The 27,645-nt window shown below is 45.3% G+C and overlaps 1 protein-coding gene and 1 long non-coding RNA gene across 5 annotated transcripts in view; one reads left to right on the top strand and one right to left on the bottom strand.

The window, feature by feature from the left end:
* The window catches only part of FXR1 (FMR1 autosomal homolog 1), a 37,747-nt gene extending 23,202 nt beyond the window's left edge, over positions 1–14,545 (bottom strand). For all 4 annotated transcript variants that reach the window (XM_035132625.3, XM_035132628.3, XM_035132627.3 and 1 more), the window contains exons 1-2: positions 14,484–14,545; positions 160–212 (exon numbers count right to left, since the gene is read on the bottom strand). In XM_035132625.3, coding sequence (XP_034988516.1) covers positions 160–212; positions 14,484–14,534 — 104 coding nt within the window. In that variant the 5' untranslated portion in view covers positions 14,535–14,545. The remainder of the gene's footprint in view (positions 1–159; positions 213–14,483) is intronic.
* Positions 14,546–14,593: 48 nt separating this feature from the next.
* On the top strand, positions 14,594–26,072 carry LOC148685766 (uncharacterized). The gene is made up of 3 exons (XR_015949906.1): positions 14,594–15,467; positions 20,393–20,556; positions 24,771–26,072. It is a non-coding gene; the product is annotated as an uncharacterized LOC148685766 (long non-coding RNA).
* The last annotated feature ends 1,573 nt before the right edge of the window (positions 26,073–27,645 follow it).

The following is a 27,645-nucleotide window of genomic DNA, read 5'->3' as shown; positions in this document are numbered from 1 at the left end:
AACAACATTTAAGGATGTTCTTTCCATTTTATATTCAGCTGTATTTGTAGTCAAGCTCCTGCACTTTGTCTCCATAGTGAAATATGTTCTATGCATTTCTGGGGGATGGCACATTATGTAACTAAATAAAGGGAATAATATTTTCAACATAGTACGTACTTATTTTCAAACACAACTGTGAGTGAATCCTCATGAACATCTTTGATGAATCCCTAGAATAAAGTATAAAAATTGTTAAATACTGCTATCAAGGATGATTTTTTTCTTTTTCAAAATGGCACCTCCCATTAGAATGGTAATTTTAAACTGAAACAATTTTTAAAGAAAAAACACAACATGGTTAAATATGCCAAAGATTGCATACAAACGTGATACTTAATGGTTTGCAGCAGCTTTGAGGAAAATAGGATATTCGTCAATCATATTACAAAACTATTCAACTTTTAACTATTCTAATATTTACTTCTAGGTAAGAAGGAATAAATATACAGTGGTACCTCAGAAGTCGAACAGAATCTAATTGGCAGCCAATTGGAAGCACCAGAAGCCGCATCGGATGTTCGGGTTCCAAAAAACATTTGCAAACCAGAACACTCACTTCCGGGTTTGCAGCATTCAGGAGCCAAAACGTTTGACTCACAAGGCGTTTGGGATCCAAGGTACGGCCGTAGTAAAATTAGTAAAGGGTTTACTGAGTTTATTAGTAACCTCATCTTCAACTATACATAACACTCAAAAGCTAAATAATTTTAGCCAAAGTATAATTTTACAAGAGAAATGCTGCTATTATTTTGCAGTTAGCACACCACAGATTACAACATCAGGACTAATTTAAGGAAACATTCCACTTTTCCTTTCAGGAAAGAAAACTGCTACAGTGATAAGTGATGGCAATTCTAGCTAAATTAAGTGTCCCAGCCACATCGGCAAAGTTTCAAGTTTACTTAAAGAATTACTGAAACCACCAGTCAGCAAACTGTGTTGTCAACAACTATTTCTATCAGTCAGGAAGAGCATGGGAACATGCCCCAGCATACACAATGTGTTTTTCTCCTGCCATTGAGAAAGTGCAGTCTGCCCTCCCCTTCCCACGAAGAAATTGAGGGTATAAATAATTAATTTCCCACAAATTCAAGTTGCTGCATGTCTCTTTTTAGAAATTAAACATTGCCCCCAGCTCAGTAGCAAATAGTCCATACATAACTAGAGAACTCACTCCCTTCCCCCCCCCAAAAAAAATCCTGAGTTTTTCCCAATTCCTGTCCAGCAGCTCTTCACAATGATAATACTTCTCCCAATCAAACTCTCTTGACATAGATGAGCTCTTCATTCTGTTCATCCACTTCATCAACAAAGGGCTTCATTTTTGCCAGAGAGGAGAATAGCAGGAATCTGCTTTCAGCATCAAGCTAAAAGGCTACTAGTTTCCCCTCCACTCAAGTAATCCACTTCAAGTTTTCTGGCAGCCTAACTCAGCTGCTGTAATGCAAACTCCATCTCCTGCTGCTGTGCTAACAGCTGATCCTACAGTCTCAAGTCCATTGACTTTGCCTTAAGCATGTTTCATTCTACACAGGATTGAGCTGTAAGCCTCACAATATATAGCTCAGGCCCCAGGGGCATTATTCACCAGAATGAAAATTATCCATGCCTCCAAATTTATGGAGGAAAAGGCTGTATCAGTGACTACTAGCCAGGATAGCTATGCTCTGCCTCTACAGACTCAGGTCGTACTTGCTGGTTGGCCACTGTGAAAAGAGGATGCTGAACTAGATGGGTCATTGGTCTGATCCAGCAGGCTGTTCTTATGTTCTTATTACTAACTACAGTGGCTACATTCACATGTCACGTTAAGCTAAACCTTGGCTTAGCATGAATGCACTAGTTCCCAAGAAATAGGTTGTGGCTAATCTGATCCTCCATTGCATAAAATAGAAGCAAAAGTGTAAGAGAGAGGGCTTGCAGAGAGCAGCCCACTCTGCTTACTTCCATCAGATGGGAGAGCAGCAGCAAGTCTGGGAGTTCAAATCAGGAACAGGAAGGGTTAAGACGGGTCCAGGGCTCTGCAGAGTCCTGGTGGCTCAGCTCCAGGTTGGTAGCAGGGAAGCAGGGGAGGAGCTAGCTTCAGCAGGGGCTGGAAAGGAGGGAGGAGAGAGAACGGCACCTCAGGAGCCTGGTTTGGGACCACGGAGGACCCATAGAGCAAGGAGGAGGGGCGTTTGGAGTCTTAAAAGGGGGGTCAGAGCCCACGAGACGCCATTGTGGGCTTCTGCCCCATGCAGAGCAGACATGATTTGAGACATCTCACCACTGTATATAGCATGCACAATAAAACTATGAAAATCCAGAGGATGTGTGGAGTGCTTACTCGGGAGTAGCCAACACCCCATCTGTGACAGCAAGCCCACAATCCTTTTGATGGCTACCCCGAGGGAAGAGGGCTGCAAATGGAGCAGCCGGCATGAAGTTGGCAGCATCTAAAGCAGAAGAGAGAGATGCCGAGGGAGGATTGGCATGAGTTGCCAGCACCCTGCAACTATGGAACGGCTCAAGCACCAGGTAGGCACCCGGGCACAGGGGAAGCCAAGCTTAGTGAACCGAGCAGCTCTGAACACAGCCAAGCCGGGGGAGCGGAGGCTGGACAAGCAGAGAGGACACTCGGGACGGGCCAGCACTTCGTAGGGCGACCCTCAGCACAAGCTGGCTCTAAGACTGAGAGGCATGGTGGCGTGGAAGTGCAGGAGGCTAAGAGGCGAGTCCGGGCAGAGGGGACAGACGGAGGGGAAAGGCAGCGGCCACAAGTTCCCATACAGTCCCGGGGAGGCAGCTGCAGCACAGCACAGCCCCCTCCAGCCAGATGTGATGCAGAGGGACAAAGCCCGCGCGCGGGTACTTTCAAACGCTGACGCGGGAAAACAGAGGAAAGAGAAAGGCGGGAGATGCCTTTACAATGCACCCAGCCACTGGGTGGAACACTGCCCCCAGAGGAAGGAATGGCGAGAGCAGGCAGGCACAGACACAAGCCTGGATGCCAGATCAGGAGGGGAGGGGCCAGGCAGAGCACCAACAACTGAGCCCTCCTGTAACACCCCACAGCACGACAAAGAGATGGAAGTGAGTCTGCAGCTGCCAAGAGGCCAGACCCAGGAGACAGTCGGGCTTCTCTGCAGGGGCAGCAGCAATGATTTCCTATCGGTGGACTTTGCTAGGCAGAATCAGATTCCCCTTTTCCCAAGGAAGCTTCCCATGAGCGTCTCGGCCATAGACAGCAGGGAATTGCAGGAGGGTGAGGTCACGCGACAGACCCCCTCTCGGAAGATGACAGTGAACAAGCACGCAGAAGTACTAGCTTTGGACTTAATGGACAATGACCCTGTGGGCAGCCAGCGCCGGGGAGATCTCACCTTTGGAGATGCAGACGGCATGGAGCACTGCAGGAAAGGAGAATCCTCAGGATCGCACCACATCAGCTCCCCAGGCGGATGGAACGACGCAGAGGCGGGGATGCAGGAAGAGAAACTGAGCCAACTCACCAAAGAGGACACTTTTACCCAGAACATACGGAGGGACTTGAGGAAGGGAGAAGGGGCAGGGGAAGGGCTTGCAGAGAAAGAGGGGTTACTCTTTAGCAATGATGCCCGGTATATGCCCCAGGACTCCCTCAGAGGGAAGATTCTCAAGCAATATCATGACAACCCCACGGAGGGGCATGCAGTACATGTCTTCACGAGGCTCACACCCAGTAAGGCCAGTCTTGGGCGAAACCCCAGAGCCTTCCCAGAGCAGGGGGAGGGGGAGATTGGGGGACCACCTATTGAGGCATGGGGTGAGAGGAGGGAGACAGTACACCAACAACTGGATGGAGACGTGGCAAGGGGCAATGAGGCTTACAAGGAGGGGGCAGACCATCACAGGGGACTGGAGAAGGTCTTCCACGGAGGGGACAGGGTCTGGCTGTGGTCAGAAGGCCTTCCCATGGGGGGAAGGGGGAAGAAGCTGGCACCCAGAAGGCTGGGGCCCTTCAAGGTTCTGACACAGATCAACCCTGTCACCTTCAGGGGGGAAGCACCTACAGCGAGAAAGGTCCATCCCGTGGGTCACAGGTCTTTGCTCTCACACTTTAGGGAAAGGCCAAGGTTCAGAGGACGTGACACACATCCAACACAAGACGCTGACAGGAGGGAGGGGGAGGAAATCACACAAAAGACACTAGACAGAAGGGTGGAGGGAGAAGGCAGCCAAGAGGTTCCAGAAAGAAAGGAAGAGGAGGAGGTCTACAGTGCCACAGCGAGCCCGGGCTCCCGGTGGGGGGAGGGGGGGTTAAAATGTCTGATGGCCAGGCAGGGCACTCCTGCTTCCCAAAACGCGGAGGCAACCACGCACACCATGCAAGGGGAGGACCGCACACTGGAACTGCACGCTCCTTTCTCCCACAGACCCAAACCACCACACGTCAGTAGCACAGGGAACACAGAGGGGGAGGGCGATCCCAGGTGGGGAGCAGGGGAGACGCAGACCCAAGGAGCCCTCCGGGAATCGGAAGCAATTTTCCAGAGGGAGGAGGAGGATGACAACGGAAGGAACTACACGGACCAGCCACCCAGCACCGACGGGGAACAGGATTTTACACACACTACAGAGGAGGAAGACCTGTCAGGCTTCCAGCCCTCTTTACAGACATCAGACCAGGCAAACCAGGCCTCAGAAAGGGGGGGGGAGCCTGGAGGGGGGGGTGGATGTAAGAGAGAGGGCTTGCAGAGAGCAGCCCACTCTGCTTACTTCCATCAGATGGGAGAGCAGCAGCAAGTCTGGGAGTTCAAATCAGGAACAGGAAGGGTTAAGACGGGTCCAGGGCTCTGCAGAGTCCTGGTGGCTCAGCTCCAGGTTGGTAGCAGGGAAGCAGGGGAGGAGCTAGCTTCAGCAGGGGCTGGAAAGGAGGGAGGAGAGAGAACGGCACCTCAGGAGCCTGGTTTGGGACCACGGAGGACCCATAGAGCAAGGAGGAGGGGCGTTTGGAGTCTTAAAAGGGGGGTCAGAGCCCACGAGACGCCATTGTGGGCTTCTGCCCCATGCAGAGCAGACATGATTTGAGACATCTCACCACTGTATATAGCATGCACAATAAAACTATGAAAATCCAGAGGATGTGTGGAGTGCTTACTCGGGAGTAGCCAACACCCCATCTGTGACAAAAAGCTTGCAAACTCCTTCTCATGACCACACCAGAAAAATGTTTGGAACATGAGGCTCACCTAGGCTTATTCTTACAATGCTGAACACTACAGTCTGAAGAAGCCTACTGAGAACCAAAAAGTTTTTCACAGTGGACTATGCTATAAAATACAACATGTCAACCTTTAAAATTATACAAAAACCATAGAGCTTAAAAAGGGGGGTGGGGGAAGCAGACTCACAAGGAAAGAAGGGAAAATGTAGTTATCGCCCAGATGCCACCAGAGCACTAAGCAGCAGAACAGGGTCCAAGAGAACACAATGCTATGGACCTTGTCCACAGGCAGTGTTAAAACCTCAGAAATATAATCTAATCGCCAAATGGCATCTTAAACCTACATTGCAGTCACCACAATGTAATGCCTAGGTACTGTTGGGATTTTTTGTGGTGGACATTATTGTTGTTGTTGTTATTAATTTCATTTCTATACAGCTTTATATTTTAAAGAACAAATCTCAACACTGTTTGAAGAACAAATCTCAAGCCACTGCACCAAGAGAGCCTTGAACCTGTTATAGACACAATCCATCATCTGGTCTCAGTACTGGATTTAGCTTTGTTGTTGCATCCCAATACTTCAGCCTACAAATTGCCAGCTTTAATCTAGTTCCACTGAAACCTATGAGATTTAAGTGAATGGATGGAGCTAGTGAACTTCCAAGGACAATCCAGGTAGCCACTGCTGGAAGACAAAATGCTAGATAGCATAATGTTCATACAGCTCTTAAACATTCACCTTTGTTTCTGATCTAACTACCCCATTATCACCCTGCCTCCCACACCTCTCTCCTTGACAAATTATTCAGTTTGTCAACATCAACAAAAATCCCAATGCCAAAATTCAAGCATCTTACAAATCCATTCAACAAGAGCAAAAAGGACAGTCAGAAATGCAGCCCTCATATGCCCTATAGCAGGCATGTCCAACAGGTAGACCGTGATCTACTGGTAGATCACTGAACGTCTGCAGTAGATCACTGGTAAATCATTGGCTCCCCCAAAGAAGCCAGAGGCACCATTTTACCTCCTCCCTGAAAAAACTCAACAACTTTGACCTGAACCCCCAAAAAGGGGGTAGATCAGGCATCCCCAAACTGCGGCCCTCCAGATGTTTTGGCCTACCACTCCCATGATCCCTAGCTAACAGGACCAGTGGGTCAGGGATTATGGGAATTGTAGTCCAAAACATATGGAGGGCCGAAGTTTGGGGATGCCTGGGGTAGATCACCGCCAGTTTTTAACTGAGTAGATCACAGTCTCTTGGGAGTTGGCCACCCCTGCCCTATAGTTTGAAGCTATGGAATGTAAGATATTCCACATAGTCAGGACAAATTAAAAAATAGCCCCTCTCAAGCCCTCTGCTCATGCTAAATGGATGAAGGGAGGACAACCACAAATAACGACTGGCTAGTAAGCCCAGCCAACATTTGTAGGTGCCAGTTTGACAACCCCTGTGTACTGAGATTCAACAAGACCTTGTTAAGAACAGAGCAAGTAAACTTAGAATTGAGGTATTTGGAGGGATTTCAAAATCACAGCTTTTTGTGGGAGTTTACCCTAAGCTGAAAATAACTTTGCTTCCCCCATTTCCTGCTACATTACACATTTAGAGCTTTCTATTTCTACCTTTAACCAAACCACTAGTGTTCCCTTGGCTGATGTTTCCTTTTGCTTCATAAACTCTGGAGGAGGGGGGAACTGAATGGGAGGAACATGTTATCAGGTTCAACTGCCAGCCTGGTTAAGACTCCTGTCTAAAACCCTGCAGAGCTGCTATCAAGTTAGTGTCAGCATACTGAGATAGACAGACCAGTGGCCAGACTCCTATGTTCCTTTGTTGTATGGTGATTAAGAGTGTTGGACTCGGAGCTAGAAAACAAGGATTCAAATCTTCACTTACATATGAAGCTCACCAGTCACTGCCACTCAGCCTAACCTACTTCACAGGGTTGTTGTGAAGACAAAATGGGGAAAACAATGCACAGGACCTTGAGCTCCGTGGGGAAAGGTGGAATATAGATGTAATAAATGAAGTTATAATAAACTTACAAGTATGGGTTGGACTTAGTTATTTGTAATTTGATTCTATGACTTTGATGTGCACACATCAGTAAAGCTTAGAATCTAAATCAAAGCTCCAACGACTACTCTCAGTGTTTGTTTGTGTCACTGGTATATCAATGTATCAAAGGAAATACTGGATCAGTAATAACAAAGAGCAAAGGGGGGGGGAATCGGGGGGAAATGTGTCCCTCAAGACCCAGAGCAAATACAAACATGCATAACAGGGGAGTTATAGAACTGTTCATTATGCTTCACATTGCTAGTTTGACAATACCCCTGCAATGAGCATCCCATAAAAAGGGGTTTGATCTATTCACACAAGCGTGCACTGAAACAGGCTCCTCATATGATACTGTGGTGTTATAATTTCCACATAAGAACTATACTGTCTCATTTATGCACATCTGATCACTTTATGATTAAACATGAAGCATGCCAAGTTTCTCAAATAAAAACAAGTGTATAAATTCTATACTGATGAAGAATCAGTATAGAATGAAATTTGTACTATGTTGTACTTGGCAGGAGTTCAACCAACATAAAAGCTTTAATGATCTGAACAACGAAGAATTTGATAAGTTTATTTCAGGAATGGAAAGGCTTTGACCTTCAGATGTTGTTGGATTCTCTTCCTATCACCCTTAGCCTAGATGGTCAATGGTCATGGATAATGGGAGTTGTAGTCCAACATCATCTATAGGGCCACAGGTTCCCGATCCCAGGTTTAGCAGACTTATTTTATCAGAAGTCAATATCAGTCACATCACAAAGTCATTTGAAAAAAATCAGATATATTGAGACCATTCTTTTGAAAGCTTCTCAATTTCTCTGAATATGTTTAGTTGTCTAGAAAACTATTCTTATTATGCTACTTTGTACACTGGGATTTCAAATTGATTTTTCAAAATCATAATACACCCAAAGGAAAAAATAGTGTTTTATACAGTGGTACCTCGGGTTAAAGACACTTCAGGTTACAGACGCTTCAGGTTACAGACTCCGCTAACCCAGAAATAGTTCCTCGGGTTAAGAACTTTACTTCAGGATGAGAACAGAAATCATGCGGCAGCAGAGGGGGGGGCCCATTAGCTAAAGTTGTACCTCAGGTTAAGAACGGCCCTCCAGAACGAAATAAGTTCTTAACCCGAGGTACCACTGTAGTGACATAACACGAAATAAAATATTTAACTTCCTATTTTCTCAAGAGCCTCTACTATCAGAAGCAGATAACCTAAAATAAGCTTACAGCTATGCAACTTGCCAGTGATTGTGAGATAGCAAAGTAAAGCTCAACCCAACAGAGACATGGATACTCATGGGCAGCAGAAAGCAACAAGTACTGGCAAAGAACAAATACGGCTCAAACTAACCATTGGAAGCAGATATTAAAGCATAGTTCCAAAATTGCAAAAATCTAGTAGTTCCAAAATTGCAAAAATCTATGTATTATTTGAACTTGACAAAAACTTTGTGCCTTCTTCCTTTGAGTATGGCATTGTCCAGTTTCTAACCTGCACTAATTTAACAATGGCTAGTGCAATGCAAACTATTTCACTGCAAATTTCCAAGTTCTTCTGAAATGGTAAACATCATCCAATATTAACACTGGATTTCCCATAAGATTTTTGGCAAATGTTTGTTCTAAAACTCAGATTTCACAATTCTTGACAAAAATAGCCACTCCTTTGTTGTCTGTCTATCTCGGGACACAATGGGAAAAGGTGTAAACTCAAATTGTTGAGAGAGATTTACAGCACCTGCTGTGGCTGTCGAGAATGATATGAGAGAAACATTTTTACTGCAGCTGGGGCAGATGGAGGCATCTGGTTGTGCTGCTACAGGTGCACCATGGCGTGTCTTCTCTCTGCACTCCTCCCTGCAGTCATTCCTCCTTTGGTCACTACTGTGGTATACAACCTGACTGTCTGCCTCCAAGCACTGTGGTCTTCTGCAAGGGATTCCCACACAGTGGGGTTAATGTTGCCAGCCTTCATATCACGTTTGCAGAGAATGCAGAGAATGTAATGCAGAGAAGGTACTCATGAGAGAGGAATTAAGGCTTTCAAAATTTCTGTCCTGGGGCTTTACTACATGCCTGAGAGTTGATGGCGTTCTTCAGTTCATTCAGGGAGGGAGGGACATCCAGCTCTTCCAAGAAAGGCAGAGTCTGGATGCTATCAATTGCTGTGTTGGAAACCATGTTTTCCCAAGAGTACAGTTCTTGAAAGTGCTCTGCCCATCACTTCATCTCCCAACAAGGTTTTCAGTGGTGCAGTTTTCCTGCCTGTTGGTCCAAAGGCTGTTCTCATGCCTTCAAAATTACATCTTGTGATGCTTGCCACACTAAGAAAGGCAACAATTGCTAAATAATATGCCAATATAAAAACCCACAGCAGGTTAAACCACAGAGCCTAGGGCTTGCCGTTGCTCAGTCCCTGCTCCTGCCAACCTAGCAGTTCGAAAGCATGAAGTGCAAGTAGATAAATAGGTACCGCTCTGGCGGGAAGGTAAACGGCGTTTCCGTGCGCTGCTCTGGTTCACCAGAAGCGAGTTAGTCATGCTGGCCACATGACCCAGAAGCTGTATGCCGGCTCCCTCGGCCAGTAAAGCGAGATGAGCGCCGCATCCCCAGAGTCGTCCGCAACTGGACCTAATGGCCAGGGGTCCCTTTACCCTTTACCTATAAAAACCAGATATTAAGGAATCTGTTGCATTTCAAAATGCTAGAATAATTGGCCTTTCCTCAAGACACAGAAAATCAACCAAGTAACTTTGAGGGCCCCTCTGTGGAGAAGATATTCCACAACTGCAATGTCACTACTGGGAATACCCTTCCCACTACCAGAGATTATTTTCTGGAAACAGAGTAAAATATCCCCCAAGGATCTCAGTAGCTTCTAAATGATTATAAACTGACCACCGTACACAGAGGAAAAACCTGAAAAGAACTGATATTCAATCTGACTTCGTAAGAGTACATAAGAAAAGCCTTGCTGGATTATATCAGAGGCCTTTCTAGTAATTATTTTATTTATTTATTTATTTATTTATTTATTTATTTATACATACATACATACATACATACATACATACATACATACATACCCCACCCATCTGGCTGGGTTTCCCTAGCCACTCTGGGTTGCTTCCCACAATGATCAACCAAATGCCTATGGCAAGCTCACAAGTTGATGGCAATAGCCCTCAATTGCAATTGTTCAACAGCAACTGGTATATTGGAGGCAGTATACAGACATAACTTGTAGCCACTGAAAGGCTTAACCTCACTGGAATTTGGCCAACCCCATTTTAAATCCTTCTTAAATTGAAGTTGGTACAGTACTAGTGTTTCCAGTCAATTTTAACAATAGTAGCACCACAGAGATTTCAGCGCACAGGCAGACCAATTCTTGAAAGTACCACTGGCAGTGTCAGAAACTCATATACAGTATATATAAGCTAAGCGCCAAACGGCTCGTTAAACCAGGGTTACAGTTGCCGAAAAGGAATGCCTAGTTGCCATTTTTGGACCAGACAGCTCAAAAATTGTTTTCTGCAATACGACTTTTTGGTTCCTGAAGCTCATTCTGATTGTGAAGATAAAATATAACTGACAGAATTCTACGGGACGTTTTCCTAGTGTATGAAAGCAGTCCAGATCAGAGGAACCCCCCCCCCCAAAAAAAAGAACAGGCATACAACTCCAGCTGGTGGAGACGTCAGGCACCATCCTGGCACCAGGGCATCTTCACTTGGTTGCAAGTGGTTGATAGCCAGGTGCAAAATGTGTCTGGCACCTGGTGAGTTTCGAATGCTGGTACCAAGTTATGGCTACAGGGTTTCTAAAGTTAGCTTCAATTTGAAATCAGAAGTACCTGCATCAACTGACAAATCACCAGATTAAAAACAAACAAACAAACAGCAACCTTCTCTAATTGGAAATAAATAACTGTTGATATCTATATTTCTGGTTCTAAACTATATTTCTGGTTATTTATTCTTTGTTATAACAGGTGGGAAACTTGTTGTCAGACCCCCCAATTCCCATCACTCCAGCCAGCAGGACCAAAGGTCAGGGATAATGGGAGATGTGGTCCAGTAACACCTGAAAAGCCACAGGTTCCACAGCCCTGTAATAGGTCATGAACAAATCAAGCCTCATATGGCAGCTTACTAATAATGGGTATATTTAAAAAAATTAATCCATCTGAGCGCTCTGAAGCAATTATTGTACAACAGGTATCGTTGGACTACAAATCTCATTGTCTCCAATTACTGGCACACTGACTAGGGCTGATGGGAGTCATGAATCTAACAATATCTAAAGAGCTACACTACAAGTTGCCCCATCCCTGTTGTAGATAAACATGCTGTGGGAGGGAATCTTAAATAGCCATAATTTTGAAGCAAGAATCTACAAGCACGTACAGTCACATGGATTTTGCATTCTGTCAATATATCCTCCCTGAGTTATTCAGGAAATTAAAACAGGATGGCCTGCATTCAAATGGGAGGATTTGGAATTATTTTTGTGTCAGTCACATTCTTATTATTTATTATGTATTTATATTATATATTGTCACTAGCCAATATAAATCACGAAAAAAGAAATCCAAGAGTAAGTTAAACATATAAATTTCCAGATTTACCAACTATTAAAATTGTAAGTTTTCCAATTCATACATGGTCTTCAATAGCCATAACCTTTTCAACTTTGATCCCAGGCCCACGTAAAGGCAAAGGGCTAGTCACAACAGTAGCTAACAACTCCACAAATGCTAAAAGGCAATGTCTTAAATGCTCCGGAAATCCTGGCTTTACATTAGCAGCAACTAGGCCCAAGCAATGTTCAATTTTAAAATGGTGCTGTGATCCATGATAAGAACCATATATGCCTGGTATGTGGCTGCCTGAAGCAATCATCACTGATTAAATTCAGTCTCAGTGAGACTTTGTATTACTTTCACCACCAACAACAAGGAGTTCCAACTATTATTGTCAGTTGGTTGGTTTTATTTAAATCACAGGCTTACCATTCTGAAAGCAACACTTTCCTCCTTCTTCCATGTGCACACATGAAAAAGCAGAATAGAAAATTCACTTCTACAAAAATAAATGCTTGTGCTAGCTAAGCGAGGAAGCGTCAAGGCCAAATGGATTCAGCAAAGTATAAACATAATTTCATCGTATGTACATACTAAAGTTGAACAAAATTTTCAAAATGCTGAGTGAAAAACTTTTAACATACCATGGCACTAAACTTGAACAGTCTAACCTTCTTACATATAAACTGAAGTTGTCAAATCACATCTCTCTCGTCATCAAGCCTGCAATTACTGTCTTTGAAAAGTCATCCACATATCACAAAAATGAATTCCAGATTTTTACTGTGACTTTGCATTTGAAAATATCTTAAGATAGACCAGGTACCCCCAAACTTCGGCCCTCCAGATGTTTTGAACTACAGTTCCCATCATCCCTGACCACTGGTCCTGTTAGCTAGGGATCATGGGAGTTGTAGGCCAAAACATCTGGCGGGCCACAGTTTGGGGATGCCTGAGATAGACATTTCAACACTCCTGGAGTCATAAAACTAAAGGATGGCACGGGTATGTTGCACAAGGTCATAAAGAAATAAAATGGCAGGCAAAATACTTCCCAGAAATTCCTGACACCACTAACCAGTAAAAAGGCCCTACTGAGAAAATACATAAATTTTAGAACAAAGGAACTGCCTATATTCTGATTTATTTGTAAAGTTTATACAAGACATTAAATTTTATTCCACAAATGAAGAGGAGGACCCATGTTGATATGCATATGACTTCAAGTACAAAATGCAAATGTAGTGTAATTGGAGTTTCAAAACCTTATTACAAGAGAGACCCCCTCACCTTAAGTTTTATAAAATTGCCATTGGTGTTGCATGGAACATCAACTAACAACAATCTTTAAATTCCCATCACATTTACATGAGTTATACTTACCACAACCTCCACCCAAAACACAGACATAGTGAATAGTTTTGTTGTAATTGGCATACATTTATGATTAAGTATAAATAAAACTTTCGCAGTGCGCAGAGAAATTTGTAATTCACAATGCTGGCTCCTATCAGTGCTCCTGTAGAGGAACAGAGGCCTCATGCCATAAAAAGGTCTAGGATTTTCAAGCATTCAAGGCTTGGCTTAGGGAGAAAGACTGACAGCAACAGCTGAGAGTATCCTGTATTGATCCTGTAACATCCTGGCATACCAGGGAGGGTGGCAGTGAAGAAAGCTTTCTGGTGACATAAATAAACTCAAGAGTCTGTAAAAGTATTAAGCTTGTCGTGCAGTCCTAGCTTTATGAAGGAGTACCTTATTTAAAACAGAATAACCGGCATTTTGGGTGAAGAATCCCACACCTTTCAACCTACCTCTAGCCCTAGCTTGCACAAATGTTCTCTAAAACTTATCGCCAGAGGTGTGACTCCATGCTGCCTGACCTGAATCTAATATTAGTAAAGGGATATAAAATGTATTTTGACTAACAACAGAGGACATCCCCCACACCCCTCACAAGTGACTCATAACACCCCCACCCCACCCGTGCCCTACTTGAACACATCACAGTAAAATTCAGAAGGTTCCTTTCCCTCCCCCACTTTTATCAAGGTAACAAGGCCAAAACAAAAACAAAAAGCTTCCAACACAAAACCCTCAGAGAGAGGTTTCTCAAGGTGCTTCACAAAGTCAGCCCAGCCCTGCCCTGCCCTGTCCCGGGAAACGAAGGGAAGCCCATTCGCACATTACACCGCTTTTCTGGAGTGTCAAAAAAGAAAAAGCGTCACCTCAACACTGCGGGGACACGTAACGCACGCAGAACGTGGGCTCTCCCCAAGACCTCACCAGGGTCCCACCCACCCGGTCACCCAAAAGCCCTTCCCAAAAGCCACACGCCACACCGCCCCGCACCCCTCGCCTCACACACCTTTTATCCTCCCCACCCACCCCAAAAAAAGAAACCGTTCAACCTTCCACTGTCTGCCCGCTCGGGCCTGGGCCAAAGGCTCCCAGCTCCGAGGGTGGCTGCAGAGGGCCGCCCTTCCGCCCACCCCTCCGGCCCCAACCCAGCAGTAACGGGCCGTGCCGCCCGCCGCGGCCGCTCCTCCCTGGGCTCCCGGCGGCGCTAGGGCGAGGCGTACCTTGTAGAAGGCCCCGTTGGAGCCGCGCACTTCCACCGTCAGCTCCTCCATGTTGGGGCCGCAAAGGACGCCGGGACGGGCTTCTAGAAACTATCTCCACCTGAGGGGGAGAGAGAGAGAGAGCGACTGGAGGGAGGGGAAGAGGGAGGGACGGGGCGCCCTCGGGGCTTTTCCCCCTTCCTCACACCCCACGCAGGCCCAGGGCCGAGGGAGGAGCGGAGCAGGCGGAAGGAGGAGGAGGAGGCCAAGGGGCGGGCGGCGCCGCCCTCGAGTCTCCGCCGCCGCCGCCGGCGACTCACGGAGGCGTAGGGATCTCCGCTCCCTCAGGCCTCACCGCCCCCCCTCCCACCTCCGCCGCCTCGCGCGCGCCTCAAGGGCGGGCGGCGCCTCCTCAGGCCGCGAAACGGGAGAAACAAGATGGGGGGCGAGGGCTCGTTTTCCTCGCTCCCTTGGAGAGGCGGGTGTTTTGTTTTATTTTATGCTACCTTTGCTACTAAGCGGGGGGTCGCACCGCCTCTTCTTCGTCCTCACGACGTCCTTCTCCCGCTTCTTCGCGCACACGCGCTAGAGAAACGCCGCCTCACGCGACGGTTTGCTCCAGGAAAGCCCTCGCAGGCGGGGGGCGGCGTGTGGGGAAAAAACGCCTGTCGTTTAAAGGCGCCTTGAATCAAACCCGAAGGGGGAACAAGGGTGGGATCCGCGCGCCCACATCTATAGAGGCGCGTTCTCGGCACAGTCGCTCACCCCGTGACGGGAGATAAGCTGCGTTCAGACGTGCACGCAGAGGTGCTGCCTGTCCCCGCGCGCCGGTGGGCCGTGGGAGTTGCCGCCGGCCGCAGTGAGAAAGCGGGAGCGCGCAAACACGCCAAGCTGAGGGCAGAGTCGTCCTGGCCCAAATGAGCGGTTGGCTTTATTTACACGCAAGATTAAAGAGTCGTTGGTTACAGGCCAGTGTCGCCAGAGGTTCACCAGCCGGACATGGAGGCAAGAGCCCCAAACTTGAATGTAATCTGGGTGTAAAGCCGGGGGGGGAGCGGGGCGGAGTCCGGATCCAGCTGACCTGCTTTTCAATGATAGTGTTCTCTTGTTTGTTTTCACTGAACACACCTGAGATTAGCGACCAAATCCATTACAATGTTTGCAAGCATGCACTTTGCAACTGCAAGTGGGGCGTTGTACTCCATACTCTGCCACGAAACTTTGAAATTTATTTAATAAGAGAGGCTCCCAGCAGCATCTTGGCAGGTTTTGCGGGGATCACACTGCCTGGCCATACTAATGTGCACGCAAAAATCTAAAACATGCAAATAATTAAACCGACATAAACCAAAATGCCATCAGAATAATTCAAGTAAAACAGATCAGAAAAAGTTGAAAAGCGTGAGAGAAGAAAAGCATTGAGGGAGACTGGTATTGCACCCCACGGAGCTTTTTTTTAACCACACAGTAGAGTTGTTCCTGGTGCAGTAGTAGTGGGGAAAGGCCAACATTATAATGAAAAAATAGAACAATATTTGCTGCAATCAGGCCCACTGTTACTTTCGTACTAGTTTTCTTCCCTGCCGTCCACTATGATGCAATGGTGGGCACAACAAATATTTTTGAAGTGTGTTAAAAGTGAAAGTAAACATTTATTTGTCTTATTTCTAGATCACCCATAAGAGATTCTTAAAAAGAATCTAGATAAAAACAGTCCTATAATGCTATTTTCAGGAACAATAAAAAACTAATTAGGTAACTTAATGCTTAATTTAAAGGCGGGGGACTATGTTGCAGGTAGTTCTTTGCAAACTGGTAGATTCTCCCCAGTGGAAATGCGTACAGGTTGCACCTAGACATACAACAGAAAAGCTACCATGTTTCTCATATTATAAGTCATGTCTTATAATTTTTTTTACTCAAGAAAATAAGCCTATGGCTTATTTTCGGGGGGTGTCTTATTATTTTTTTAAAAAATTACAGTATGGTACCTCCCCTGTCCGGCGCCCGGAACTGGCTGCTGCTGCGCTGCTGGGCGTGTTGTCGGCGCTTCAGCAGGGCACGCTGCTGGGTCCCGCCGGGTTGGGGCTTCACGCGGCGCGCGCTGAGTCTCTTGCCGGATCCCGGCTTGGAGCAGCGCGCGCTGCGGCTCTTGCTGCGTCCCGCCGCCGGGTTGGGGCTTGGAGCAGCGCCAAGCGCCAACCCAGCGGCGGGACCGGCGGGACCTGCAGCGCGCGCGACAGGAAGAGGAGGGACCAGCGAGTGGCAGCCGCGGCGGCCAATGAAGGCTCGGCCGGGTGTTTTTTGTCGTCGTAGCTGCGTCCCGCTGCGTCCCTCCTCTTCCTGTCGCGGCTCGGCGCCCGGAACTGGCTGCTGCTGCGCGCGTTGTCGGTGCTTCAGCAGGGCACCCTGCTTGGTCCCGCCAGGTCGGGGCTCCACGCGGCGCGCGCTGAGGCTCTTGCCGGGTCCCGCCGCCGGGTCGGGGCTCGGAGCAGCGCGCGCTGCGGCTCTTGCTGCGTCCCGCCGCCGGGTCGGGGCTTGGAGCAGCACGCACTGGGGCTCTTGCCAGTCCCGCCGCCGGGTCAGCGCTTGGCGCGGTGCATGCTGCTGGACATTTTGGAGGGGCAGCAGCAGCCGGTTCCGGGCGCTGACAGGCATCTTCCTCTTCCATGGCGCCATCCAGACCTGCTCCCACCACTACGGCTTATTTTTGGGGTATGTCTTATATTTCTTCAACTCAGAAAAATCCTGCCATGGCTTATTTTGTAGGGATGACTTAAAATATGAGAAACACGGGTACTCTTCCTTTGAAAATACAAAAGCCGTAAGATTTGAAATTGCTAAGATTCTGCTAATTTAAAAAGAAATTGACAGAGCCACGAGAAGCACCCACAAGACTATATTTGGAATATTATTCATAGTTCTGGACCAATAATGATAAGGCTTAACTTGGCGTGCTGCAATCTACATGTGAATTTGCCAAATTAAAGTTTGTGCTGGAAATATAAATGCCAGAGTGTTTAGGAGTCAAAGTGTATTTCACAGGCTGGTGTGGAGGGCCAGTTACTGCTGCAGGAAAAGAATTTAAAACATCTTGAGGGGACTGGGCTAAGGAAGGAGCAACACAGAACAATTGAAACTTGAAATATTGATTATACCAAATCCTTTTTAAGTTCACATGATTAATGTACATGTGACAGAATGTGACTCAATAGACTGATGCACAAGACTCTTTGGCTGAAATAATAGGATTTAAGTCAACAAACAGCCTGATTCTCGGGGTTCTCAGACTTGCTTTCACTCATGTTCTGCCTGAGAGGAGCAAGGCCTACTCCTTTCCAAAGAATTTCCATGGACTTAAGGAGGCTGGTAGAGAAAGGTTTGTCTCAGCATGCATCTGGAATGCTTCTTGGAACCCATAGATTGGTTTAAGTGGGATGAAATAATTTTAAAGCAGAATTATTGTTGACAACCAGTCAACAGCCATTTGCGAGACTGAGAAGCAACATGGGGAAATAATATACCTAAAATGGCCAATGGTACACATACTCTTGTACATGTCTGGATATACCATACCATCAATTATTCAATGCTTGGACCTGGTTCACACATGCACAAATATTTCATGATTTCTAATCTCCAGATTTTATTTCACTTTATGATTGGCAGTAATGTGAAACACTAGTAAAAAGAACTAATCGTCTGCATCCTCACTCACAGAATAAGGAGCAGAAAATGCTTTAGTGATCGTGATGATGTAGCCTCAATAAAAATTAAGCACCAAGGCTGCTCTGTTTATAAACTCAACTGAATTTGCCCTGCTGTCAAATGTTCCAGGTCATCTGCCAACAAAGTTATAAATTGTGTTCTCCGATTCCACTGGGTTTCTTTTGCATCCTTTGAGCCCTGAGGTTGGAGTCTGCTCCAAACTGCAATTTGTACCATATTCCATAATAATCCTAGCTAACTGGGTTTTCAGCCTGTCTCCGTAACACTGGGATTTCCCCTCCCCCTGCTGGGTAGAATTGGTACTTCCAAGCAAAAGTCTTTTTCCAGCATGGGAAATGTTAGTGAAGACTGTAGGAGAGAAATGGCCGAATGTTAGATGCTGAATACATTAAAACATTATTAATAAAACTGGGCTAGTAGGAGACTAATGAGAGGAGGGAGAAAAGAGACATGAGAAGGCAGAAATGAGATGGACAATGAATAATAGAAAGGAATAATAGAAAAAAGAATACAGGGCAGTGCAAGAGAAAAAAGAGCTGAAAATATATTTCTGTGTGCATGTTATATATGTGACTTAATCTTCCCTTTGAGAAAAGTCAGCATGATCCAGAGGCCTAGGAAATTTAAAGGCAAATCATACAATTTCTGTGAACTTCCAGGGTCACGTCCATATTATACATTTAAAGCACTACTTTCCCCGAGGAATTGTAGTGGTGAGAGTGGTTAGGAACTGCCACTCACAAAGCTATAATACCTAGCACCCTTAACACACTATAGTTCCCAGTATTCTTGGGGATGGGGAACTATGACTGTTAAAGTGGTATAAAGACTCAGCTATCCAGCTGCAAATAAAACATTTTAAGTGGAATATACCATGTGACACTAGATCAGGGGTTGTCAACCTGGTCCCTACCGCCCACTAGTGGGCGTTTCAGGATTCTAGGTGGGCGGTAGGGGGTTCTACGGCACAAGCTGGATCCTTGCATCAAGCACTGGTGGGTGGTAAGGAAATTTTACCATCAAGAAAGATGCATTAGTGGACAGTAGGTATAAAAAGGTTGACTACCCCTACACTACCCCTACACTAGATGGTGATGGCCTTATGGAAAATTCAATGTATTTTTTAAAAAGCATTTTCAAAACATTTTTTATATGTGTGTAGATTCCACTTAAGAAAGCTTCAAATATTCGGTGAGGATGTGCTGGGTATATTTGAACAAGTCACTCACTCTCGGCCTCAGTTTCCCAACTGCAAAATATGAATTGTAGAGGTGGACTTCATAGGCCTGTTCCCTTGCTTGTTTCTACAACAGCCCAATAAGATCAGGTACCATACTTCTTATTTTGCAGTTTGGGAGTAACCATTCAGATTGGATTAGTTACAGGTAGGTAGCCGTGTTGGTCTGCCGTAGTCGAAACAAAATAAAAAAATTCCTTCCAGTAGCACCTTAGAGACCAACTAAGTTTGTCATTGGTATGAGCTTTCGTGTGCATGCACACTTCTTCAGATTCAGATTGGAGTAATTTTAGTAATGCAATAGGCATTGCTATGACAACTACCCTGGGATTTGTTATTTTTTAAAAGAGCAGTATATAAATAAACAAATGATGGAGCATAAAATGATGTATGAGGGTGCTCCTTTGTCCCGAGAAGGACAAAAGTCCTTGCTGCCAAGTGCAATTATGTTTCTCCCCACATGGCTGCTTCTTTGGAGAGGAGTCACTGTTTTGTAAAATTTGCTGATTCATATTGCTTGTTTTTGGAACATACATTTAAAGCACCCCACCCAAAAGAATCCAGAGAATTGTATTTTACACCTCTTAATACTCAGCACCCTTAACGTACCTTTACACTTCCTATGATCCTTTGGGGGGGAATAACTTTACAAAATTCTTCAAATGTATGGCATGTTTTCAACCTGATATGGTGGACCTGTGCATGTGCTGTGCTACATCCATCTAAAGATGGGAGTTCACATGAATTAATATTCCTCCTAAAAACCCTCCCTATGCATAACTATCATGGAAGGCAGTTCTAGCCTAGCCTTCCCCCAAAATTGAATTACCACAGGGCAATGGAGGCTTGGCCACCCCTTATCTTTCAAGCATTTGAAGCTGGAGTAAAGGGTAATTTGTACTCAGTCTTGGGCGCCAAATAATATTTTGTGAGATCACCTGCTGCTACACTTCATATTTTGCAGATGAAGAACTGAGGCTGAAAGAGTGGATGACTCATTCAAAGCTACCAAGGAAGACCATAGAAATGAGAGTTTTGCCATCGTTCAGCCGCCCAGACACTGAGGTTCACCTCTGAGGGCCTTCTGGAGGTTCCCTCACCGCGAGAAGTAATGTTACAAGGAACCAGGTAGAAGGCCTTCTTGGTAGTGGCACCCGCCCTGTGGAATGCCCTCCCATCAGATGGTCAAACAGATAAACAATTATATAACTTTCCAAAGACATATGAAATCGGGAAGCTTTTGATGTTTGATATCTCATGTTGCAGGCTTCCCAGGGTGGTTGGTGCAAAGCAGTCAGATGGGTGTAGTACAACTATTATTATTATTATTATTATTATTATTATGATGATACTGTATCCAATAATGTGTTCTCTGGACCACACCAACATAAACTGAGGACAAAGGATAACTTTGACAAACAAAAATCAAGATAATGTATCCATATCTAGGGCTTCATAATAATCCTCCAGAACCCTACAAATATACCTGTTGAGAAGCAATTTGGAAATCTCCACACGTGTTTAAGTCTGAATTACAGGTGCAGCAAGAGCCACATCCTGCTGTAATTTAAAATGTTCCCTAAGTCAGTCCCTGCTTTATATATATTTAAAGCCCTGTATTTTTGTTAGATCAATGCTTCTTCTTTTACCCAATTTAAGCTACCTCTGTCTTTAATAGGAATTTTCCCCCCAACTTCCTCTTTCTTTCTTTTTTGGTAAAACTTTATTATGTTTCATTGCCCCCCTTCTTTTGAACATTGGTTCTCAGAAAGCTCTGTGTGAAATTTTTAGAAGGTTTTTAAACATTGGTGAAGATAGATGCATATATTGAACTCAAAGGACCTTATTTTAAAAAGAAATTTGCCAGATACCCAGACCTCTGGTTGGTGATGCTCATTCAAGGATACAGAATCCATCAGCCACATTATTATTTTTACATCTGAACTTTTTTTTTCTAATGTAGCAGATAGACTTGAAACTTACAGGGTCATTTGCCCAGCATGTAATGGAATGTCCTGAGTTATAGATTCTAATTAGCTCGACCATCTTCAATAGGCTTGTACCACCAGCGCTGTCTTACCGATTTCCACTTGGCTTTATCTGCTTCTTCTTTGTTACAGCTGCAACCTGATCTTATCAATCCTTTGATAAGAAATATTTCAATTACCCCAGGGAGAAGCTTTCAGCTTTATGAAGCATTGATGTCTTCCCCATTTGTTCTTCTGTTGAAGAGCACTTCAAAAGAAGAGTTTCAGGGGAAGTAATCTGATAAAATTAGGATAAAGTCTTGTGGACTTTCACTGCTGATCCTCTCACATACAGTCCGCCTGTAATCTGAGCTGAAGAATCTGCCAACTCAGTTACAGTAAGGGCTCTGCATTCCTTTCACAGTAGAAGGGATGTGTACCTTAAAACTTGGAGGGAAACTCTATGTTACACGCCTGTTTTTGTGAGGTTGTGGGGGGGGGGGGGTTAATGAAAAAGAAGCATTGGAAAGCTGACATTTTGGACAGACAGAGCAGTTGCAAGGGACGAAGTGCTTAACCCTTTCCTCAGCAGCCATATCCCCCTTTCAAAACCACACCTGCCCCAAATTGCCCCACAGTGGAGAGGTGCGTGTGACTACCCTTTTGGATAAACAAAAAATGATGTTCCACTCAAAATTGCAGACTTCTGAGACTGCTTTTCATTTAGAACAAAAACCTGGAACATATTGTTACAAATTGGAGGGGGGCAAGGATCCCATAAATTCCTGGGTGCCAAATCCTCCCCATAATTCGTGGATTTAGTAAAAGTTAGAAATAATCAAGGTTTGATTAAACTGTGCCAAACTCTGCTGGATTTCTGACAGTAAGAGCTGTTTGACAGTGGAATGGTCTCCCTTGGGAGGTTGTGGACTCTGCTTCCTTGGAGGTTTTTAAGCAGAGGTTGGATGGAAATCTGTTGTGGATGCTTTGATTCCTGCATTGCAGAGGGTAGGACTAGATGACCATTGGGGTCCCTTCCAATTATGTGATTCGGCTTATCCTAAGAAGCCAGCCCAGCCTGGCATAGTTTGCGGAGTGTGGGAGGGACAAAGCTAATAAGCTAATAATGGCGGAGCCATGAACAGAGACTCTCAGGCACACCCCCTCAAGAGAAAATTAGGAAAGCCCCTCCCTGATGTGAAAGGCAGAAGAAACAAAAAGCCAGAGTTTGAGGAGGGAAGGGCAGAATTGCAGTGGGCAATGTGGTAAGCAAACAGGAAACAAGTACTGTATCAGTTTTATAAGCTGGGGGGATAGGCAGAGCAGAGCAGTCTGTTTTAGGCTACAGCAGGCATTGGCAAGGTTATCCGGCCATGGGCCAGCTGGATCGTTCCCACGGACATCGTCTGTGGGCCGGACAAGCACAGCGGGATACAGGAAATGGCACCTGCGCATGTCTGCACCACCGGAAATCGCTTCTGTGGCTGCGCAGACGCCAGAAATAACGCCTGCGCAGAAGCGTTTTTTGGCGTCTGGGCTGGCGCAGGTGTCGTTTCTGGCGCTGCTCTGCGAGTCCCCGTGCCGTGCTGTGCTGGTTTAGCGCAGTGCATGGGGGACTCGCCGAGCGGGTGGCCTGTGGGCTGGGTAAATGGCCTTCGTGGGCTGTATCTGGCCCATGGGCCGGAGGTTGCCGACCTCTGGGCTACAGAGTGGGTCAGACACAATGCTTGGGGTCTCTTGGAATCTGAGGCTGTGGCAATGGAAGGAACGGGACTCTCTTGGTATGTGAATGCTCTGCTCTCCCTCCACCTACGCACAGGTTGTATATATGTGTAAATAAACCGTATATCACAAGGACACCACCATCTCTGCTGTGCCTTTTTCTGAAAGGAAACACAGACCTTGGTACACACGCCTGGTACCCCTGGAACCTCATACTGCTCGGAGGTTGGAGTGGTGTGTAACAATATGATAGAAACTACCTTACACTCAGATCCACATCATATATTTAATAAACTATATAATGGAAACCTGTGTGATTTGACCCCTGTACCCACGGGTCACGGGTTTTTTTGGGGACAGAACTTTAAAAATAATGGTTATTACAGCTAAATAGGGATGTCATTGGCATCCATCTGTCTCGAGAGGCAATGGAGTGCCTCCGGGGGTGGAAGATTCACAGCACCCACTGCGGCTGCAGAGACTTGGTGACTTGTTACTGCTGCTTTCTGCATTGTTTTTAGTAGTACTGAACTGCCCCCCCCCCCCGGACAGTGTGTATGAAGGTCCTAGACTGCCCAGTTAACAAGACCACCCTTTTGGCATCAGTGATGAGGTCCAAAGGAGAGCAGAGCAATACATTTGGCTCCAGCTTGGCTGCAGGAGTTGCCAGAAGGAGGTGTACAAGGCACCATCAAACTGTCTTAGGGATTCCACTCCAGGTTTGTACAGTATATGATTTTCTCCTTAGCCCCGTCTTCTGCCGAAGATATCCTGCAAGTCAGCAGAAGTTTTGGATCAGAGTTTTATTTCTCCTAGATGGGCTCCTTCCCAATTTAAATGATAGCCTTGTTGACCAGTATAGACATATCCTAGAAAGAGCATTTTATAAAAAGCAGAATGAAGGTCTGAAGACATATCTATAACAGCTATAGTAAGTAATGGTGATAGTTAGAAGCAATAAATATTTTGTTCATAATCGCCAGGATCAAAATGTTGGTAACCCCTTAATTCCTGCATAATCCTGAGTTTATGCCATGCTAACCCAGAAATTGCAAACTCAATGAATATAGTTGAGTAAATATCAAAAGTATTTTACATGTCTCCTGTACAAAAATGTTTTTGAAAAAAATTCCTTAAAATAATCCTATTACATTTGAAGTCCCAAGTTTTGTTTGTCCTGTTTCCCTTCTATAAAACTTGTTCTTTTGCCTATAACATTGTTAAGAGGGTACCATCTGATTATGCTTTCTCAGTTCCGTTTCCTCTGGATTAAGAAGAAGAAGAAGCTTCAACTGCTGTTGCTTTTGCATCTTTTTCAGTAGCTTTTCCTTATATTAATAAATGATGACTGCCAGTTCACGCTTCTTCTTTTCCTTTTTAAGCTTTCATAACGTTTCACAGACGTGTCTTGAAATGGAATCCCTCATTATTGTCTCTATCTTGCAAATTAATTTGTTGCAGCATTTGAAGTTCTAAATGTCTCTTGAAAAAAAGCTGGAACATACAATCCAACAATCTACTCATGATGAGAGTTATAAATGTAAAGAAGATAATCTTTCAGTGGCATGAAAATCCTGTCATTCTTGCTTTACTGTTTTTAAGCTTTGTATAATGCTCTCTCTCTCTGTGTGTGTGTGTGTGTCCTCCTTCCAGGAAGTTTCAGTTCTCCCTAATTCCCTAATACTGGGAAGGGCACAATGGTATCCACAAAGGTCGGAAGAAGTAAACAAGGCTGCATACATACAACATTTTATTTTAAAATCAATACAGACTCAGTACTTCAAGAGATTTTTCTACATAGAACATACAATCAAGATTTACAGCATCTCTTTTGCCTGTGAAAAATATTTCTTGAGAAACTGGTTTCATTCTGAAAATAAAAGCACATTGCAGATTGAGTCTGCATTACCCTGCTGTGTGTCCTTTTGAAAACATGTAGGAGGACCCGGCAATGGGGGATTTATCTACACCCATCCAATGATATTGGAAGTGGGCTTATTTCAATATTGGAATTGCCACTTCCTTCTTCATTCACCTGAGGCATGTGCAGGGAGGAAAATGCATGGATAACCTAATCAATGAGAGTTTTCAAGGGCACCCAGGATCTAGAATCAATCAAGACTGAAAGCAGCGCTTTTGAGGATGAGAATGAAGGATTTTTAGCTACATTTTTGTGCTACACATTTGAGTGTGTGCACAGCCCAGTGGAGAAAGAGGACTACTAGGTCTTGCATTGGTGACAGTACAACACCATTCTCCTGAGCCAGGGCATGCAATGAATATGCCACATTCCACATGTCACAAGGAATTTGTTCTATCATACAGGAAACAGGCTTGATGGGTGCCTCTGCCAATACTATTCAGAGGGTTCCTGTCATGCCTGAAGCATGTATTGAATCTCATGCAGATTCCTGCGTTACTGATTCCCTGTGCAAGTTCAGCACGTGGCCACAGAATCTTCTGTAATGTGGACGCAGAGTGTTCTGAGCTATGCTTTTAGTGCACACAGGGTCAACCTTGCTTTTCCATCACGGTCTCTCATTCCTCGTATTGTCAGGGCAGCTGCAATTAACTCAGATGTAAGAGAACGGCACCCTGCACATTCCCCGTAAGGGTGCCAGATTCAAAGCCCCAAAAACATCCATTTTCTGTGAAGTCTCCCGATGCTACAGTCTCTCCCGTCTCCTTTCCCTTCCATTCTTGGCCCTTTTACCTGGATCCTGATCAACTACAGCAAGTTGGGTGGTGGAGCGACTGTCAGGGCCAGATCGGAAACGGACAAAAGACACCACAGCTGCTTTTTCTCCATGGTTACCCCTTGCATAGAAGTGGACCAGGATAACAGGTGACTCTTACTTCAACCCTGGCAATGAGACGACCAACCTCCATTGCACCTTGGGAAGCAACCTAGCTATGGCCAGGGCAGGCTTTGCAGCCCACACAGCACTGTCCCTCAAAAAAAAATAATAATAATCACAGAATCATAGAGTTGGAAGAGACCACAAGGGCCATCCAGACCAACCCCCTGCCAAGCAGGAAACACCATCAAAGCATTCTTGACATATGCCTGTCAAGCCTCTGCTTAAAGACCTCCAAAGAAGGAGATTCCACCACACTACTTGGCAGCTAATTCCACTGTCGAACAGCTCTCACTGTCAGGAAGTTCTTCTTAATGTTTAGCTGGAATCTTCTTTCTTGTAGCTTGAATCCATTGCTCCGTGTCCGCTTCTCTGGAGCAGCAGAAAACAACCTTTCACCTTCTATATGACATCCTTTGATATATTTGAACATGGCTATCATATCACCCCTTAACCTTCTCTTCTCCAGGCTAAACATACCCAGCTCCCTAAGCCATTCCTCATTAGGCATCGTTTCCAGGCCTTTGACCATTTTGGTTGCCCTCTTCTGGACACGTTCCAGCTTGTCAGTATCCTTCTTGAACTGTGGTGCCCAGAACTGGACATAGTATTCCAGGTGAGGTCTGACCAGAGCAGAATACAGTGGTACTATTACTTCCCTTGATCTAGATGCTATACTCCTATTTATGCAGCCCAGAATTGCATTGGCTTTTTTAGCTGCTGCATCACACTGCTGACTCATGTCAAAACTGATGTCACTACGCCTCATGATTGCTCTGCCTCACAACCCATGGGTTGGTAACCTTAAGACTGGATTACTATAATGCACTCCACATGGGGCTGAAATCTGCCGCTAATTGGAGAATGCTGTAGCTACAGCCCAGGTGGAGGCGACCTGTTTGTGCGCATGTAACACCAGTTCTGAAAGAATTGCACTGGCTGTCAAAATGCTACAGAGCCCATTCTTGTACTAGCTGAAAGCCCTAAACAACTTGGGGCCCGGTTACTTGAGAGAATGCCTGCTCCTCTATAAAGGAGCCTGCACAAACAGGTCAGCCAGGAGATCTCAGCAGTGCAACCTTTTCCTGAAATTCAATGGGCAGCCGCACAGACGAGAACCTCCTCAGAGGAGACACCCCAGCTTTGGAACTCCTTCCCCTCTGCAATACAACTGGTGCCAATAATAACAATAATTTTATTATTTATATGCCACCCTTCTGACTGGGTTGCCCTAGCCATTCTGGGCAGCTCCCAACAAAGTATTAAAAACAGAATAAAACATCAACCATTAATGACTTCCCTGAACAGTCCTGCCTTCAGATGTTTTCTAGAACTCAAATAGCTGTTTTACCTGTTTGGCATCGGATGGGAGGGCATACCTCAGGGCAGGTGCCAGTATTGAGAAGGCCCGATGCTGCTGAATTTCTTGTGCCCGTGAAAGACCTGATTTTTTGTTGAGAATTTTCCTAGAGTTTAATGTCCACCTGGAGCACTGTGGTCATGATCTGCCTGCTTTAAGTGGCTGTTTATATATTTTATTTATGCTTTAACTAGTAACCTGAACTGGAAGTTCCTTTTGCAATGAATAGCAAGGTAAAAATGTTCTACATACATACATAACTATAGAGCTGGCTCAGCTGGCAAACCCTGGCCCCATCAACACTTCCTCT

This window comes from Zootoca vivipara, chromosome 5 (genome assembly GCF_965207765.1).
Source record: "Zootoca vivipara chromosome 5, rZooViv2.hap1.1, whole genome shotgun sequence".
Taxonomy (NCBI): domain Eukaryota; kingdom Metazoa; phylum Chordata; class Lepidosauria; order Squamata; family Lacertidae; genus Zootoca; species Zootoca vivipara.
Note: the sequence above shows the minus strand (reverse complement) of the source record. Positions and strands in the feature narration are given on the sequence as shown.